At 38.2% G+C, this 19,732-nt stretch overlaps 1 protein-coding gene across 3 annotated transcripts in view; it reads right to left on the bottom strand.

Moving 5' to 3' along the window:
* The window catches only part of septin9a (septin 9a), a 137,855-nt gene that overhangs the window by 68,749 nt on the left and 49,374 nt on the right, over positions 1 to 19,732 (bottom strand). For all 3 annotated transcript variants that reach the window (XM_052138909.1, XM_052138911.1, XM_052138910.1), the window contains one exon: positions 15,458 to 16,138. In XM_052138909.1, coding sequence (XP_051994869.1) covers positions 15,458 to 16,138 — 681 coding nt within the window. The remainder of the gene's footprint in view (positions 1 to 15,457; positions 16,139 to 19,732) is intronic.

Here is a 19,732-nt window from a genome sequence, read left to right as displayed (position 1 = left end):
TACAAAAGACTTAACCCAACTAAAATTCTGAAAAAGGCAAATGCAACGGGAAAAGCTCATTTTCTGGAGCAACCTTATCATTTCAATTCACTTCTATTACACTTTCGTCTAGGGCTAGGCAAAAAAAAAAATAGATTTTTTGTTTAACTTTATTTTTATATTTGGTCAATTCAATATCAATTCTCCAAAGCATGGATCAATCTTTTACTTTATGTGCAACCCTTCACTACAATGAGAGGGAATCACTTGCATTTGCAATCAAATTTTACGATATACTACAAAACATTTATATATTTTGCAATTGGCTGGTTAATGTTCCAATGTCACTCACCAGTGATTGTGTAGTATAGTGGTGGAGTATTCAGCAGTGAGAAACCTTCACGGTGTATTGAGAGTAAAAGTTGTTCTGTGTAATGTGACGAGATCCACAAAATTAATTTGTCATTGAATAATGCATCACATTATTATGCTCATTTACAGGTTCATCATTTTATTCTGGGGATCTACTAGAATTGGTTTACATGCTTTAATGTTCAAAAAACACATTATTTTCCTCATACTATACATTGCTGCAGCACCCCTTTGCAGCTCAAAGTGCAACTCACTAGGTGCGGTACAATTAGCAGGGTCTCTACGCAAGGCGTTTCCCAAACTGCAATTTTGCACCCTTGAAGAGCACCTCGAGAAGGGGATACCAGGGGATTTGTTTAAAATCTGGCAACCCAGGGTGTCGAAATACTATTAGGAAATGGGCAGTGGGCGGGATCACGCAGGCCAAAACCCAAACAGAATTTCCGGCCCAGAATGGACATTTCAAAGTAGAATATACTGGCTGAAGCATTGTTTTCAGAGAAGCCAGTATTTCAACTTTGAATGTTTCCTAAATCTCTGATATATATGATAATTTTATCCTTTAGTACAGTAAATATATTACATATTGCACCTTTAACTGTTATATGACCAATTTTCATGTTAATGGATGTAACGGTCACATCTCGTGTGCTTTGTACTTTTGCACATCCACACAGAAAGCACACCTGAGGTAAAATTAGGCTTAATTGAAATGCCAGCATCTCAAATGCCTTTTGTTTGTTTGATTTTAGAGTTTATTTTAGCCACACTACATCAGTACTCTGCTGGTTAGCAATGACTGGTGGGTAAATTTACCTCTCCACTTCCTGTGAAGTGATGCATCCATGTACACTTATTCCCTTTGCCATTTGGAGTGCCCTTCCAACTGAACATGTACGCTCCCTTTGGATTGTAATCCAATTGAGTGGTGGTGGCGTAGTGGACTAAAGCACATAACTGATAATCAGAAGGTCGCTGGTTCGATCCCCACAGCCACCACCATTGTGTCCTTGAGCAAGACACTTAATCCAAGTTGCTCCGGGAGGATTGTCCCTTTAATATGTGCACTGTAAGTTGCTTTGGATAAAAGCGTCTGCCAAATGCATAAATGTAAACTCCCTTAAGATGGCTTAATACCATGTGAAGTCCAATTCAGAGGACCCTAATGGTTGATTGGAACATACCTACTGTGTCAGCAGCACTGCAATTCAGGGTCACGTAAGTAAACATTTCTGCTTTATTTTGCAGTTGAGCGGAGCTCATTTTATTATTAGTTGCTTTTTGCTTTCAAAACAATAGCCTACTTGCCTGGTGTAAATTAATAATTAACATACTGATCAAGATGGCATACAAGATCTTTAACGTTCTACACACACAATGGTGAGTCTCAAATCAACACAATTAAAGTAACAGTTAGGAAGTGGCAAGGTCCTTTGCATCATTTCTCCATTCATCACTGTCTCAGGTTTCCAAAGAGCAGCACAGCAGTGATGACCTAAATGAGAAACCTTCCCTCTTCCTGTCCCCTGCTCCTTGGAAACAATAGTTTCAACACGCCAGTGAGCAAAGTTAAAAGGCTTCTGCAAAGGCAGGGAGCAGTTCTGCACTGTTTACCATGTTGAGTCCAGAGGAAATAATGCAAGGTCAACCAGCCACAGCTGATGTCACAGAAAAGGAAACCAGTATGAATGTGTATGAGTATGTGTTTGTGTAAGAATATGAACCCCACTTTAATTCATTTCCTGATGAATCATACAAAGCAAAGGAGCTTTTCTGTAATAGTTTTCCCAGCATCACCACAAAATATTAAACTAATAGACATTAAAAATCTCAGTGATACTCCTGGTTATGTGTAGGTTTATAAAATGTTCCAGACATCCTAAATCTACACCATAAACCATATTTCTTAATGCCACAACATTCCTTTACGATATGCAAATCGAATTTCCAAATGCTTTCTGATGGTCATGTATGAGCAGTACAAATTCAGGACGTCTGACCGGCTGGCTTGGGTCTAAGCGGTCACACCTCATTTAAGAGAAATTGGCATGACAAGACCCAATCCCTACAGGCATATAATTTTCCAGTAGCCTCAATGTTAAGGGAGAGATGAGGACATACAATGACTACAATGTGATTCTTTAAGCTCTTCACAACATATTCCTCTGTGACTCAAAAAGGCATGCTGTCTCAGACTACATCAAAAATTCTTAAAAAGATACACAAATGATGAAAAATGCTTGGCCCTCACTGCTAAACACAAGACAATAAGCTCCCAATATACGTCTGGGGCTCAATTAACTAACCTCAAAATGCAGTATTTCAAAAGGCAGAATCTAGAGTTGAAGTCAGAAATGTACATATACTTAGGTTGAAGTCATTAAAACCGCTCCACAAAATATATTAGCAAACTATATTTCTGGCAAGCCGTTTAGGAAATCTACTTTGTGCACGACATGAGTCATTTCTCCAACAATTGTTACAGACAGATTGTTTCACTTTTAATTGACTATAATCACAATTCCAGTGGGTCAAAAATGTATATACACCAAGTTAACTGTGCCTTTAAGCAGCTTGGAAAATTCCAGAAAATAATGTCATGCCTTTAGACAATTAGCTGAGAGAGTGGCACTATTAATATATTATTTTTTAATAATAACAAAACTGAACAATGTATGCTTAAAGTATTTTTGAACACTTATATAAGATTTGCTTCAACTTTTAATTTAAGTTTTTACCAAGTACTAAAAAAAAAAAGCCTAAATAAACAAGCATGCAATAGAATTAACAAACAAATTACAAACTAATGTGCCAATTTTCTTCATGATAAGAAATGCATAGTGACATTATACATATAATATACACTCACCTAAAGGATTATTAGGAACACCTGTTCAATTTCTCATTAATGCAATTATCTAATCAACCAATCACATGGCAGTTGCTTCAATGCATTTAGGGGTGTGGTCCTGATCAAGACAATCTCCTGACCTCCAAACTGAATGTCAGAATGGGAAAGAAAGGTGATTTAAGCAATTTTGAGCGTGGCATGGTTGTTGGTGCCAGACGGGCCGGTCTGAGTATTTCACAATCTGCTCAGTTACTGGGATTTTCACGCACAACCATTTATAGGGTTTACAAAGAATGGTGTGAAAAGGAAAAACATCCAGTATCGCGGCAGTCCTGTGGGCTGAAAATGCCTTGTTGATGCTAGAGGTCAGAGGAGAATGGGCCGACTGATTCAAGCTGATAGAAGATCAACTTTGCCTGAAATAACCACTCGTTACAACCGAGGTATGCAGCAAAGCATTTGTGAAGCCACAACACGCACAACCTTGAGGCGGATGGGCTACAACAGCAGAAGACCCCACCGGTACCACTCATCTCCACTACTGAATAGGAAAAAGAGGCTACAATTTGCAAGAGCTCACCAAAATTGGACAGTTGAAGACTGGAAAAATGTTGCCTGGTCTGATGAGTCTCGATTTCTGTTGAGACATTCAGATGGTAGAGTCAGAATTTGGCGTAAACAGAATGAGAACATGGATCCATCATGCCTTGTTACCACTGTGCAGGCTGGTGGTGGTGGTGTAATGGTGTGAGGGATGTTTTCTTGGCACACTTTAGGCCCCTTAGTGCCAATTGGGCATCGTTTAAATGCCACGGCCTACCTGAGCATTGTTTCTGACCATGTCCATCCCTTTATGGCCACCATGTACCCATCCTCTGATGGCTACTTCCAGCAGGATAATGCACCATGTCACTGAGCTCGAATCATTTCAAATTGGTTTCTTGAACATGACAATGAGTTCACTGTACTAAAATGGCCCCCACAGTCACCAGATCTCAACCCAATAGAGCATCTTTGGGATGTGGTGGAACAGGAGCTTCGTGCCCTGGATGTGCATCCCACAAATCTCCATCAACTGCAAGATGCTATCCTATCAATATGGGCCAACATTTCTAAAGAATGCTTTCAGCACCTTGTTGAATCAATGCCACGTAGAATTAAGGCAGTTCTGAAGGCGAAAGGGGTCAAACACAGTATTAGTATGGTGTTCCTAATAATCCTTTAGGTGAGTGTATATATATATATATATATATATATATATATATATATATATATATATATATAGATATTATGATTAAGTCATGAGCAACCGCATTCTAATCTAGCTGCATTTAGCGTGCGACCGAGGCAGAATCTCTCTCAGCCGGGTACAGTTTAAATCTCTCCCCCTGAGATCGGGACATTCGCGCAACTCATAGAAGAGGCACAGACCACACAGAGAAATGCCAGTTTGAGTTTATAGTTATTAACATGACCTGTATTATCTGAACTTTAATAAAGCAATTTTTCTGCATTTAAGATGTTACGCCGGGATGTTTCTTTTAAAGAGCTCTGCTTCCGCTTATTCCACAACGGTACATGCTTTTGAATGTACATTTTTTTAATCATTCCCTAATACTTTGGGATCTACATAAAATAAACTGTGAAAGTTTTGAGTGCATCTGGACTGATCTGTGTAATTCTTCCTCCATTAGGCGTGAATTGCTGCTCTCATGCGATATCGTTACAGTTTAATGTGATTTCACGTTACGTTAAATGAGTTCAAACGGCTATTCGACAACGAACATTTTTCTCATCAATTTTGTATAATGTCGACTAAACGTTTCAGCCCTAATGCAAATGATAATATGGTTTTAAACTCACCTGCTTTATTTGCTTAAATAAATCCGGGTGTCTGTATTTATTAAGTTTGATGTGTTCCCTCCTATCGTCACAAAATTGCGAAAGCAGCGTTTACAAATAGGTTTTTGCTGTTTCCCTTTTCATCAGCCTCAAATTACCCGGCTTTTTCCACTTTTCATTTCGACATGATTCAGTTGAGGCGCCGCAGCAGGTTTGCTTGTCGTCATCTTTTGCTTGTTGTGAGCGTTCCAAATTTCCCGCCTCTGCATGGGTACCGGTTACCTTCAGAAATTCTGGTATCGTAAATAAAAAAAAATTTGAGTACCGACTTGGTACTGGGGTACCGGTATTTTTGACAACACTAGTCTAATGAAACAAAAATGTAACTGTTTGGCCATTATGACCATCGATATGTTTGGAGGAAAAAGGGGGAGGTTTGCAAGCCGAAGAACACCATCCCAACGTGAAGCATGGTGGTGGCAGCATCATGTTGTGGGGGTGCTTTGCTGCAGGAGGGATTGGTGCAATTCAGAAAATATTTATTGCCTCATGAAGATGAAAATGAAAATTATGTGGATATATTGAAGCAAAATCGCAAGACATCAGCCAGGAAGTTAAAGCTCAGTCGCAATGGGTCTTCCAAATGGACAATGACCATTGGACAAAGCCCTGACCTCAATCTGATTTGTGGGCAGAACTGAAAAAGCATGTGCAAGCAAGGAGGCCTACAAACCTGACTCATCTACACCAGTAATACCAGTTCTGTCTGGAGGAATGGGCCAAAATTCCAGCAATTTATTGTAAGAAGCTTGTAGAAGGCTACTCAAAAAATGTGCCCCAAGTTAAACAATTTAAAGGCAATATTACCAAATACTAACAAAGTGTATGAAAACTTTTGATCCACTGGGAACGTGATGAAAGAAATAAAAGCAGAAATTAATACTATTATTCTGACATTTCACATTCTTAAAATAAAGTAGTGATCCTAACAGTCTGAAGACGGGGAATGCTTTCTATGATTAAATGTCAGGAATTGTGAAATACTGAGTTTAAATGTATTTGGCTAAGGTTTATGTAAACTTCTGACTTCAACTGTATGCTACAAATTCCCTTTAAATATCAAACGATGGAAGAACTTAAATAACAAAATTCTAAATGCAGCAAGTTTTTCCATTTTACAAATATTCATATACATATATGATGAGCAACACAATGAGGAAACTCGGGCTCAATTAAATGGAATTCAAAGTAACAATAATCCACTTTAGTGGATTTAAAATCTATTGTAATTTTTTGTTAATAATTCTACATTCTGCAATCAAATATTGCAGAAAAGCATGGTTAATGTAGAACTTATATAAATTATAAAAGCAGCTTTTCTGAGAGACCACAGCCATTTTTGTACAAATTACTCTCAGTGGTCTGAATCAGAGGGAATTTTTACATAAAAGATTTACAGAAGGATTTTATTCTTCAGGATGGCAGAAACAGGCCCACAGTACCACAGTAAATGTGTCATTGTTCAGCTCATTGTGAGAGCGGAGTTCCCACACATCACTACATGTCACAGTCAAGCCATCAACAAGTCATTGTTGAGGTAATATATGCTGAAACTTTTCATGAGTGAAACACATTTAAACCACTAATTAGCGAGTAAGCCCTCTTCATCAGCTCTAAAAGGTCATCAGTGGCCTGTTGAACAAAGCTATTTGAACAAATTCAGAGTAAGTTTCAGGTTGAGAAACCAGATAAAGCCAATCCTGTTTAGATCAGGTTCAGTGATCTGATCAAGAAACTCTGTACAAACATTCTCTGTCAACTCAGAGCTGAAGCTTTTCACCAAGTATTGTTTATTTATTCTTAATTTAAAACATCTTTGTGCACAGAAATGATATGTTTTTTGTACTGTGGGCTAATTCCATGACTGCCATCTATTATTTTGAATGGTGTGGAAAAGAAACTTTAATAAATAAACGGATGGATATTAATTTGTTGAATGTGCACGAGATATGTGTTGGCACTCCTGGAAGTGTCACGTTTGCAGCTTGCAGATCTATATGCCGTAAAGATAAATCCATAATCACGTAGAATAAATTGGCTTTCAATACTGTCGTCATGATTAACACAGGCTAACGATTGGGGCAAACTCTGTCATGTGACACAACATTTTTGCGTTAATGCCAATTTTATCGACAAAGTGTTTCCAAACCATTTTTTTTGTTTATGTGCTTGAGTTAAACGGAAAAATATTATGTCAACATTTGTAACATTTTAGCGATAATGTGCATTTCCATCAGCTTTATTTTGATGCGCTAAAACATTTTCTCAAAAAAATCTCACAAATGGAAGTGAATGGGGCCAATGTTTGGAGGGTTTAAAGTAGTGATTGACCAATATGGGTACATCACACAATTTAATATAGTAAATAACAAACAAAACAATTTTTACAAAATGAATAAACTCTTATTTAGCACTATATCTATCTTCTGATTTCTGTTTAGTCATCAAATTTTTGTAATTTAATTGCACATGATGAAATCGTTGATATATTAGGAAGATGGAAATAGCAGTACACACAGTAGTCCAGCAACCATGGATGGCATGTCCACGCAATAGCATTTTCTAAGAAAATACAGAATCAAACCAAATGTACCTACAGTGATATTGAATTAGACATTTACTTATAACACACGTAATGCGCTTTTACATTGGGCTGCATCCGAAAACGTAGGCAGCTGACTTACTACCTTGCTGCCTAATCAGTTAGTGGCTTAACTGAGAGCTGTTTTGAATGAATGGAACGCTTAAGGAAACTGGTCTCTGAACAGTTTGAAAAGCACCTTATTTTCATTGTTCCTCTATATCCAGCTTCCGGAGGCAGCATTTTCCAGGTTTCAGATGCAGCCTTGAAGTTTCAGCCATGTGCTTGTGCGGATCCAGCACCAGCCTCAATCTCCTGACAGTTTAAATGGCCTGGATTGCTTTCTTGGATTGTCATAGGTCAGACCGTCATAATTTGTGAATGAGAGGAACTTTTGTTCCTGAAATTTTTGATTCTGACTGATAGAATAAATGCTTCAGACGAATATATTATACGAGCGCTCGACGGGAAGAAAACGCTGGATTTTCGTGAGGTTTTTGAGGAATAAATTTTTTTTTTTAAACAAGATATCTGCAGATGGTGTATAATACAAGTTTTATTTATATTAGCTTTTTATCATTAGAAAAGTTACAGGGAACTGTTGAGGAGTGACTGTTAGAATACGTGCATCAGAGGAAGATTAATGAGCACTACATAGGATGCTGCATCTGCTCAATTTGATTAAGGTTGGGTTATCACATCTGTTTAAATGAGATGGGTGCATATTTGCAGACAGTATATGATATTAGTTTGATATTTGCCTTTTTATCATTAGACAAGACAGTTAATGTTACATGGAACTGTTGAGCTGAGAGAGAGAGAGAATGAAACAGTCGAGTCTGCCTTCTGCTCTGATATGCGGACCGTTTAAATGACACTGTTGCACACCGGTCTATTAGTGTAGTAACATGATGGCACATAACAACAAAATGAACAATGACTGGTCGTTTACATGTCTCAGATGCTTCACATACAAGCAGGCGATTTTTGACACCCTCATGAAGAAAATTGTTCAAACTGGAATATGTATCATTCGATGCCGATAATAAAAATAAAAGGCAGAATATCGGCCGATATATCGGCATCTGCGATATATCGGTCGACATTACTTCAACATGGCAATAAAGTTGTAAAATTGTATATAACTTTACACAGAAAAGGTTAGTTCATGATTGTATCACACTAAAATCATGTTTACAATTTTTCTTTTTTTTATGTTTTGTGGCTTATGTATACATTTGAAACTGAATATTTTAATGTTTACAGATTGGCATCATTCACTTCCATTGAAAGTGCCACACTATAACCGTGATTTTTTTTTATTTACATAAAAAAAAGGAGGGACAAGTCAGATTAATTTTTTGTTATAAGCAATAGTCACAAATACCGTTCATTGAGCTTAACTTGTATTGAACCCAAAATATTCCTTTGAGCCAGTGAAAAGTACGATCTGAAGTAGCTGTAGCTATGGAGAGTCAAGTTTAAAGAGCTGCAATGTCAGAAGGTTCATTTTTCACCCTTTTTTTTCTTTCTTTCTCATTTGGACACTTTGCAGACACCCATTTGGACTGGCCTGCATGGCACTTTATCTCTCTCTACCTCTCCTTATCTGGGCTGTATTAGCATTAGCAGAGCCCTGCTGTATCCAGGCTATGCAGGGACACTAATTAAACCCAAATGTGCCGCAAGCTTCCTGGATCATATGCTGAAAAGGTTTTCTGTCTCTTTTGGACATTCTATCTCATTTTTGAAACTCAATAAAACTAGTTTCCATTAGGGAAATACATTATATTATAAATATATTATTTGAAAAAATTATTGTTTCTAAAGCATTTTCATTAGAATTTTGTACTCAAACAAGTATCACACAACACAGATTTATGTAACAATCTGAGTCTAATCTCATAAAAATTATGAGACTCTGGCAACATTTTTGTAAAATAATATTACGTGATTCATTACACGTGTAGTGGTAGTTCCGATGTGAAATGTCCATTAAAAGACTTAAATGTTCTCCCAAGCAGATGTTTATAAGGTTAATGTTCTATCGAGTTTTAAAATCAACAAAACCTACCTCCAGAACCTAAACCTTAACCTAACGAATAGTGTCATAAAAAGCAAATGTGAGACAATTGTGTTAGCAACCACATAATTGTGTGGTGCCTCTATGAAAATTTCAACTCACCTGTTGACTCGTACTCTTCTGGCACATATCTCAGTCCTTTTCATCGCAAGTGCATTGGCCTATCAACTGAGCTACAGCGCAATTTGATCACACTAACAAGCTTGTAAATGCAGTTATTTATGTAAACATTCAACATGTATTACCTTACAAGTTATGCACTATAATAAAAGGGTTAAGATGACATAAGATAGCACTGTGTGAGAAACAGGGCAATAAGTATTTTTCAATAGATAATTTGACCTTTTGCTTGTGATTTGTATGAAAGAGAATAAAAGTCATAGTTGTTGTAATGCCTCTAGTGTTTATTTCACCAGGAAACAAAAAACACCACGTAAAAAACATTTTTGCAAAAATGTAGGTAATGTTGTTCTATGAAAACAGGTTCAACAACCTTCCATTAATTTTGAACAGCTGTGTTTACAATTCTGTTATGAATGGAGCATTTCTAGGTCAACAAATTAACACAAAACCAGAGTAAAACATTTTTCTTTTCTTTTTTTGAAGTCGACAAGATGTATGCGATTTACACTATACAGCCATGGCCAAAAGTATTAGCAGTAATATTTTGTGTTTTGCAAATTTTGCTGCTTTGGCATGTAGATTATTTTTTCACATGTTTCTATAGAATACTGGAAAACAATGATAATCATTTCATAATTTTTTATGGCAAAAACATTAAATATTAGCGAAGAGTCAATATTTACAGTCTTTCTGTAAATATTTCTGTAAATACTCTTTCTTCATAACCTCTGCAATTCGCTCTGGCATGCTGGATATCAGTTTCTGTGCCAAATCCTGACTGATGGCGATCCATTCTTTCCTTATTAGTGCTCAAGAGTTGATCACAATTTGTGGGCTTCTGCTTGTCCACTTGCCTTTTGAGGATTGACCACAGGTTCTCAATAGGATTAAGATCCGGGGATTTGCCTGGCCACGGATCCAAAATTTCAAATGTAATGATCTCTGAGCCACGTCATTATTACTCTTGCCTTGTGACATGGTGCTCCATCATGCTGGAAAATGCAAGGATCATCACCAAATTGCTCCTGGATCGTTGGGAGAATTTGCTCTTGCAGGACGTTTTGATACCATTCTTTATTCATGGCTGTGTTTTTGGGCAAAACTGTGAGAGAGCTCACTTCCTTGGATGAAAAGAAACCCCACACATGGATGGTCTCAGGATGCTTCACTGTTGGCATGACACAGGACTCATGGTATTGTTCATCTTTTCTTCTCCGGACAATACATTTTTCAGATGTCCCAAACAGTCGGAAGGGGGCTTCATCAGAGAAAATAACATTGCACCAGTCTTCTGCGGTACAATCTTTGTACTTCCTGCAGAATCTCAGTCTGTCCTTGATGTTTTTCTTGGAGAAGTGGCTTCTTTGCTGCCTTTCTTGACAGCAGGCCATTGTCCAAAAGTCTTCACCTCACGATGCTTGCAGATGCACTCACACCCACCTGCTGCCAATATTGAGCAGGCTCTGCACTGGTGGTGACAATTCCGTAGCGGACTCCTCAGTAGGAGATGGTCCTGGCACTTGCTGGACACTCTGGGATGTCCTGAAGCTTTCTTCACTGCAGCTGTGGTGGCTCTCCTTGAAGTTCTTATTGATTTGGTAAATGGTTCTTTCAGGTGCAATATTCTTTGCATGTGAGGCCATTTTGATGCAAAAGCGATGATAGCTGCACGTCTTACTTTAGAGGTAACCATTGCGAACAAGAACACAAGTATTAGAAGCACTTCTTCCCCCCTTTTATAGCAATCAGTCTGCTCTTATAATCCAATTAGTATGATAGAGTGATTTCAACTGACTAGTACTCATTCACACTTTCCCAGGTGCTGCTGATATGATTAGTGAAATGTATGTTAGCTGGTCATTTAGTGTCAGGGACAAAAAAACGGTAAAATTTTGGATTTTCGTGATAGTAAATTTTTTTGGCCAATGAAGCTTTTTGCAATTATTTAAAATGCATCCGATCACTCTGCACAACAATCTAGAAACAATGTCATCACCACATCAACACCACAATAATTGAAGCAGCAAACTTTGCGAAACACAAAATTTATGACACTGCCAAATCTTTAGGCCATGGCTGTAATTGTACAGGCTGTACACTGTATGGTGTCTATTTTTACGCAGAACATTTGTGAACTCAGATCTGGAAAGACACACCCACCAGCTGCGTGCTTGTGTCGTAAAACAACAAGCCCAGACTGTGTTCTCACAATCTCACTATAACAACTGTGCCAGAGGGGAGAGAAAATCATCAGAGACGCATTTATCTTTCATATGTAAATGTGGAATCTGATGGGGGGGCACCTTGGACCAATAACACCAATAAGAAACAGATGTTCAGTAAGGGACGGGCTTCATACAGATAAAGAAAAAACATAAGCTCCAGAAACAGCTGTGCACAAATCTCTACCTCTCACTAGGCTAATTCATTAATTCTGTAGTTTGGCTTATAGAGATGTGAAAACTGCAGCAGTTAACCTTGAGAGCAAGATAGTAAGAGCGTAATGATAATTTGTAGAGATGGGTCGTCCATGATCGATTTGTTCATTTTGAAAGAATCTTTTTTATGATTCAGGAAAAATGAGTACTCTCAGAGTGTGGAATTATTTGTTCATCTTCTGAATGGGTCTTCAGGTATGAGGGTTTCTATCATTTAACAAGTGACAGCCGCATTGGCTCTGTATTGGAAAGATAAATGAGTTCTTCTCCCAAACTTCCTTACAAATGGCGGTTAGTATGATTTTATTTTTGCCCTTACAGTTACATGAAGCATATCTTGGGCCTTCACACAAAAGTGTGTGTACTCCAAAAAAGACAGATTTTGCATTTGCACAAAAGTTTTCAGATTTATAAAACCTTACATATGCCAGAACTTGCGCAAAGTTCACTTTATAAATCCCAGCTAGCGGAAGATTGTTCGTACATGCACGTGATTAATTTTACAGACTGTTAAAGCCTCAAGTGCCCATAAGTTAGATGCTGGTGCTAAAAATAATTTCTTAATCTTTGATATTTTAGAGAAAAATATAAAATTAATATAGCCTAATATTAGCTGGATAATGATAAATTTTGATTCAAGTGCTTAACTACATACTTTTTTTAATTCTAAATGCTGTGCATTTAACAAAAAGCAGAGATTATAATCAGTCTGTTCAGTTCATTACTTGTCCAGCTGGAGTCATCGGATTCACACACATTAGTAAGAGTGTGTATGCAAGGGGTACAGCAACATTTTCACATCAAGTTAACTTTTTATAAATCCCATCCTGAGCTTGAGAATTGGCGTACACACAATTTTTGTGCGTACGCAACGTTTATACATGAGGCCCCTGGTCCCAAATTATGGCCTCTTTATTTTTAGCAATTTAGAACTTTTTCTGTCATGGATGGTTCAATCTTTTCCATAACACTGAATCTGATATATTAAAAAAAGCTTAGTTAGTTAATGCTTAAAACTTTCTGTATGTGGGTGGATGCCGCGGTGGATGGCGTGAAGCCACACGCTCAACAAGCCACGTGACAAGATGTGCGGGTTGACGGTCTCAGACGCGGAGACAACTGAGATTAATTTTCCGCCACACAGATTAAAGCGAGGTACTACGCCACCATGAGGACTGAAACTTGAGCTGGACAGCTTTGAGAGTAGATTTTTCAATTATCTGCAATGCGGAGCTCAACAGATCCTGTGGTATGCTTAGATCATTGTTTAGATCAACAAGCCACCTGACAATATGTGCGGGTTGACGGTCTCAGACGCGGAGACAACTGAGATTAAAGCGAGGTACTACGCCACCATGAGGACTTAGAATACATTGGAAACTGGGCATTCCAAATTGGGGAGAAAAAGGGTAAAACTAGTGTCTGTTGAAGGTTTCCATAAATAATTCTTAATTTTGGTGTGGTAAATGTAATTTAAATAATCTTGTCCTGGATTGGCTATATTCATGGTTTTAAGTCATGATTTTGGAATACGGCCTGTTGTTGAATGGAGCACTTCTGATCCCCTAAGGGTGCTTTCACACTAACACTTTTGTTGCACACCCGGGTTCAGATGACTTCAAAGTTTGGTTTGTTTGAATGATGTAAAGGCAGTTTTCTGAACTCAGGTGTGCACCCATGATCTGCACAAGGGTCTGCTTGAAAAGGTGGTCTGGGGCATGGTTCATGTGAGCTCTGGTACAGTTCACTGCTGATATTAACGCAATCGTACCAAATTGCGGAAGTGAACCGTTTGTGATTACGTATAATTTGAGTCTTTGCAGTCTCGCGATTGCAATTATTATGGTATAATCCATTTCTCATACCTACTTGTCTCCAAATAAATCCCTTGCAATACATACACAGGCTCACGGCAGACAAACGCTAAAATTTATAACATCATTGCACATTCAATGCATCCGCGAGAGACAACATTTTTGCATGGCAAATTTTCGTGGTAAATCCTAAGAGACAAACTTAAATACTTCCCTTAACTCAGTGATATCTTCTCAAGTTGTTACCTAGTTACAGTGGTAAACAGCTTCCGCTTGTACTCACAGTGATTACGTAATTGAACCATGGTTCGTACCCACATAATATAATGTGAACAGAGACCAGCTAATGCAGCATGAGGGGGAGGAAATGAACTCAGGTTTAGTCCAAGCAACCGAACAAAGTGTGAAAGCACCCTAAAAAAGCACTAAACTCAACAAATACTGCCTAAATTCAGAACAATGCTGTCCCAGAATCACGGTTTTCTATTACAAAGAGCAAACATAGCAGGGCCTCACAACTGCAAGGACACAAAGCTCATGGATTTGAACAGAAAAAAACTGCAAGAAAATGCAAACCAGAACTGGTTATGACCTTGTTCATGTTAACAACACATATGTGTTTAAGAACACATAAAAATCCATATGCCCTGATTATCCGAGTGTACTGTGGGCAGATATTCTTCTATGGAAAATTGGAAAAGTAGAAAAAAAATCAAATCAAATTCTGTCTGAAAGGAATCTTGATAATCTGAGCATTGATTCAATGCCAAGAAAATGCATCAGACCATCTGACCTCAACTCACTGATTTGGCTCCAGAGAGCATTATTTCCTAAGAGGAGTTTCTGTTTTTCTCATTACCATGTGCTAGATTCTGTATGATTTGATCACTATTCAACCTGAAGTGTGCTAAGCATGAAGCCATTCTCATGGGTGCCTGCCTCTAAAAACACAAAGCTTCAGTGCACCTCAATTCAGATCTGATAGTGATTACCTCAGATAGACAAGCACACGTATTCAGAACATAATCATCCAGATTATCTATACTGCCCTACAAAGACAAAACTACAGCAACAGTGAAATTAAGGAAACTGGCTTAAAAGTTTTTGATTGTTCAGTCAGAACATGTATGGTAATGCACTGATTAGATGTGTACATTAATCTGAGCATAGTTAAGCCAAACCCATGTGTCAAAGCACCTGATTTTGATCAACTTTGACAAACTGTGTTTTTCCTTTGTACTTAGTACTGAAGGCATCTAGCACTCATACCTAACCAGAAAGCAAGTAAGCATTGAAAAAGCACAAGTGACTTACTCTCTGGTGGTCTCATGAGGATTTCATTCACTGACGGAGGGGTTTTGTATTCAGTGAAGGTAGGAGTGATGCTGGCTGCTGAGGTGAAGCTATTCTCTGACTCCCTGACAGTAGAAGGTGTGTCCAGCTGTCTGTTAATATGCATCTCAGGCCGTCGTGATGGAACGGAGATCTCAAGAGGACTGGGTGGCTCCACTTTTCTCTGGGACAGCTCAGGGATACGGGATGAAGGTACTGGTGGGTCGGATCTCCTGGGGGGTGTTGGAGGTTCCTGGGGTCTGCTGTGAGTACCCTCAGCCCTTCTGTGAACCGGTGCATCTGTGGCTTTGCTTTGAAGTGAGACCTCAGGTCTCTTTAATCCAAAGCGGGTGATACCAGAACTGGGCGAGCTGTCCACCTGCTTAGACGAGATGTCAATAGAGATCTCTGTCCTGCGTGATACAGTCTCTGAGACTCGGCCCCCTGGTAACTCCATGCGACGCAGGCTGGACTTTGGAGAGCGCTGATTGGAGGAGGACTCCGAAGCATGCCTGGAGGTGGAATCAGAGTTGCGTGAGCTCACGTCATGAAAGCGGCTGCTTGTTGAAGAGGTGGAGGAGCGCAGAGGGTTGGTTGTTCTGCGGGAGAGAGGAGAAGCGTTTGTGGATGCATCCTCCTCCACTTCAAATGACCTCTTAAGTGCTGTAAAAAAAATAGAAGTATATATTTCCATTAAATGTGGGCAACTTTTCATGGGTTTTATTTATTTTTACATAAAATAGAAACAAATAGATACAAATTAAAATTCACTCATCATTTACTCACACTCTTGCCACCACAGATGTGTGTGACTTCCATTCTTCTGCTGTACACTTCCATTTTATGAACGTACAGAGCTGATATATTATTCTAAATATCTTCATGTGTGTTCAGCAGAAGAAAACCTTACATGTCTTGGTATGAGGGTGAGTATATAATGAGAGACTTTTCATTTTTAAGTAAACTATTCCTTTAAACACAATTTACAATAGAACATTAATTTTAGAAGTAGTCAAGGCCATATAAACATTATAATAACGCAATTTAATTCCAAATTAACAAATTAAAGACGGTGCGCTACAATACAAAGTGTAAAATGTGGTATAAGCTTTCTACCCGATTAAAAATGTAAACAACATTTGCACTACACGATATAATGAGCGTAGAAAGACACTCGAATTTACTGTTGCAGAGGTGGAGGGGAAATCAAATTTAAAAGTGATGTGGATACCTGTTTGGATAAAATAAGCACTGTTTTAGGATTTAAATTATTTTTTATTTTTTTATAGACCTACCAGATTTCGCGCGCTTCAAATGTCTCTTGAACATTGCAGCTTGAATGCGCTCGAGACTGAATGAACGCCGTCTCCTGGCACGCGCGAGTTAATAAAGTGAGATGGAAAAGAAACGACACCGCCTTTCGCCAGCTTGTGTTTACCTAGGTAGCGTGTCTTCCGTCGTTTTACTTTAAAAAGGAAAAGTATTTTTTCAAAAAGCGGTTGAAGCACCTGTGCTGGGTATTTCAAACACCCAATTTAAAGCGATATAGGCTACACGTCATGAACATTATCAGTCACTACGGTGATTAAATAAAATCTGTATATTAATTCTGCACGAACCCCCCACACGTTTTAATTAAGCATACGCCCACTATTTCGACGTCATATACCAAGTGTTTTCTAAAAGTGGAGGATGAAAATACTCAAACCAGTAACCCCATCCATGAAATGGGATTATTATGGGAAATAACTTATTTTCTAAGACAAACGTGCTGTTTTTATTGATCGGCTTTTAAAGACATTGGAATATCAGCTGATAAGAATGATATTAATCATCATAAACATAATGTCAAGCTCATTGAAAGTTTTACAGTGAGATATGAAGTTCTGGCTTTTGCATTAAGACATTCTGATTCACTGTATACAAATTGACTTTTAAACATAGCTAAGAGTGCAAAAATGTCTGAAGGTCTGAAACTGGAGCTGGACAGCTTTGAGAGTAGATTTTTCAAATATCTGCAATGCGGAGCTCAATAGAAACACATCCGAGCACACACAAAAAAGGCATGCTTCGCGGTCAGGACATTTGTCTGAGCTAATCTCCAGGAAATTTCTAGACACTCAATATCATAGCAGTCATAATAATGGCAAGCAGTTCCTGTGGAGCAGGTGGTTGGCATTCCATCCAGTTGGTCTGCACAAACATTAAACCACCCATCTCTTTAAAATGGTATGGCCAGTTGGCATTGCTATCTGTTAAACCTCACAAAATGTCTGAGCTGGTGCTGGCAAAATACTTTGTATGTAGTTGAAATATTTTCCAAGTTGCTTTAGCACATGGTTTTCCAGAAAGTCAAATTCAGGCACTCAATAATGGCTGGAACAGCAGCTTGCTTATTCGTTGACATAGTGAGATTTGGCACAACCTTGGTTGCTTGTAAGAGGTGTACATTACATATTAGCCAAAATAAACGGTATAATCTACAGTACTTACTGAAACCTTACATTGGCATCTCTCTAGCTACTCTGAAAATGCACAGTTTACTCTTTGGGTTCACTGGACGGATACATAATCAGAATCAGAATAAAGCCTGTGCTTTTTCATCATACAAACCTCAAAGCATCTAATTCACAGCTGTATCTCAGTTCATTGTGGGACTGGATCAGTGTTTGAAGTTTTATTGGCAGCCTTTTTCATGAGAAATACACAATAGCTGTTTGTGATCAGATATGAAGCCAGCTATGGGACAAAAACACTGAAATTAAGAGTGTATGACTGCATGCTTAGATCATTGTTTCCTAATGTTTTTGTCTCATGTACCACTGCAGACCCATCAGGAAGACTCAAGAAGCCCTTCATTGACACCCAACCAGAAATGTTTTTTTTTAATGCACATAATAGTGGATATCATTCAGTATTACCATTTATATTATTAAAATGGTAATTAGCTTATTATTCAAATATTCACTTTAAAACAAAAAACAACCAATGCTGTGGTTGAAAAAAAAAAGAATAATGTAATGTATTACAGAGCATTTACCCCATGCTTTTTATACAACTTGAAAAATATAGAATCTTTAATTGTATAACTGCATTGTGGCAGTACATACAAAACAAAAAATAGTATAACAATTTTTTTTATGAACAAAACTTGAAATGTGTAGGCCTATCTTTAGTATGGCCTGCTTCAGTAACTGCAAAGCCTGATCACAGTGTCAGAAGCATTAACTACAACATTACATAACACAGTAACGATTCCTGGTTAATTTCGAGCTGGACATGACAGTTGTCAGATTCACTAAAAAGAACTGGCTAATAAGAGTCATCCATTCGGGAATAAGACTATACAGGTCGAGCTGTGTGTTTCATGCTGTAGAATTAACATAATCGGCTCACAAGAGTCATTAGTTTGATTAGTTCAGACTACACTGATTACGCTGTGTGTTTCATGCTGTAGATACAAAAAAAAAAAACATCCCATAAGAGTCATTTGTTCTAAAACAACATTATAATGTTGGCTCATAGGAGTCATTCGTCCAGAAAACAGACTACACTGGTCATGCTGTGTTTCGCGCTGTAAATTCAAAAGAATCGGCTCAAAAGAGTAATTTGTTCGGGAATCCAACTACACTGATTGCTTTGTGCGTTTCGAACTGTAGATGTTCGGGAATCTGACTACACTGGTTGTAGTCCGATTCCAAAACAAATTACTCTTATTAGCTGATTCTTTTAAATCTACAGCACTAAAGTCACAGCAGTGTAGTCCAATTCTCAAAAGAATTAGTGTGCTGTCAAGTGATATTTTTTCTTTTATAACGAGACCACTGGATTTAAGTTAGGATATCCAATGTATTAAATTTAGGTTTTTAACTGTTGTGATTTTCTCATGAGCCACAGAAGAGAATGACCATTTTTCTCATGACTCATCTTCTGAGGGGGGCTTTCTTTTAAGCCGCATCCTGATGATGTCATTTCCTGTGGGGAGAATGCCTGTTTGTGGCTAGATTAATATGGAATCTTTCATAGAGAAAAATCCAGGCAGACCCACATGCACTGCATAACTATGTAGGGCAATGTATGCAATGTATGCATGTGCCAGACCCAAGTGTAGCAACAAAACTTTGGGAGAAGTCCACACACACAAACACACACACAAAGTCCCCAAGGCAGGATTAGGGTTCAATGGAAAATGACTGTTAATGTGTGTTAAACAGGAAGAGTGATTTTCAGTCATGTTCCTCCTTTAGACCAGGAAAT

Source organism: Xyrauchen texanus, chromosome 12 (assembly GCF_025860055.1).
Source record: "Xyrauchen texanus isolate HMW12.3.18 chromosome 12, RBS_HiC_50CHRs, whole genome shotgun sequence".
NCBI classification, from domain to species: domain Eukaryota; kingdom Metazoa; phylum Chordata; class Actinopteri; order Cypriniformes; family Catostomidae; genus Xyrauchen; species Xyrauchen texanus.
This window is presented reverse-complemented; position numbering and strand designations above follow the sequence as displayed.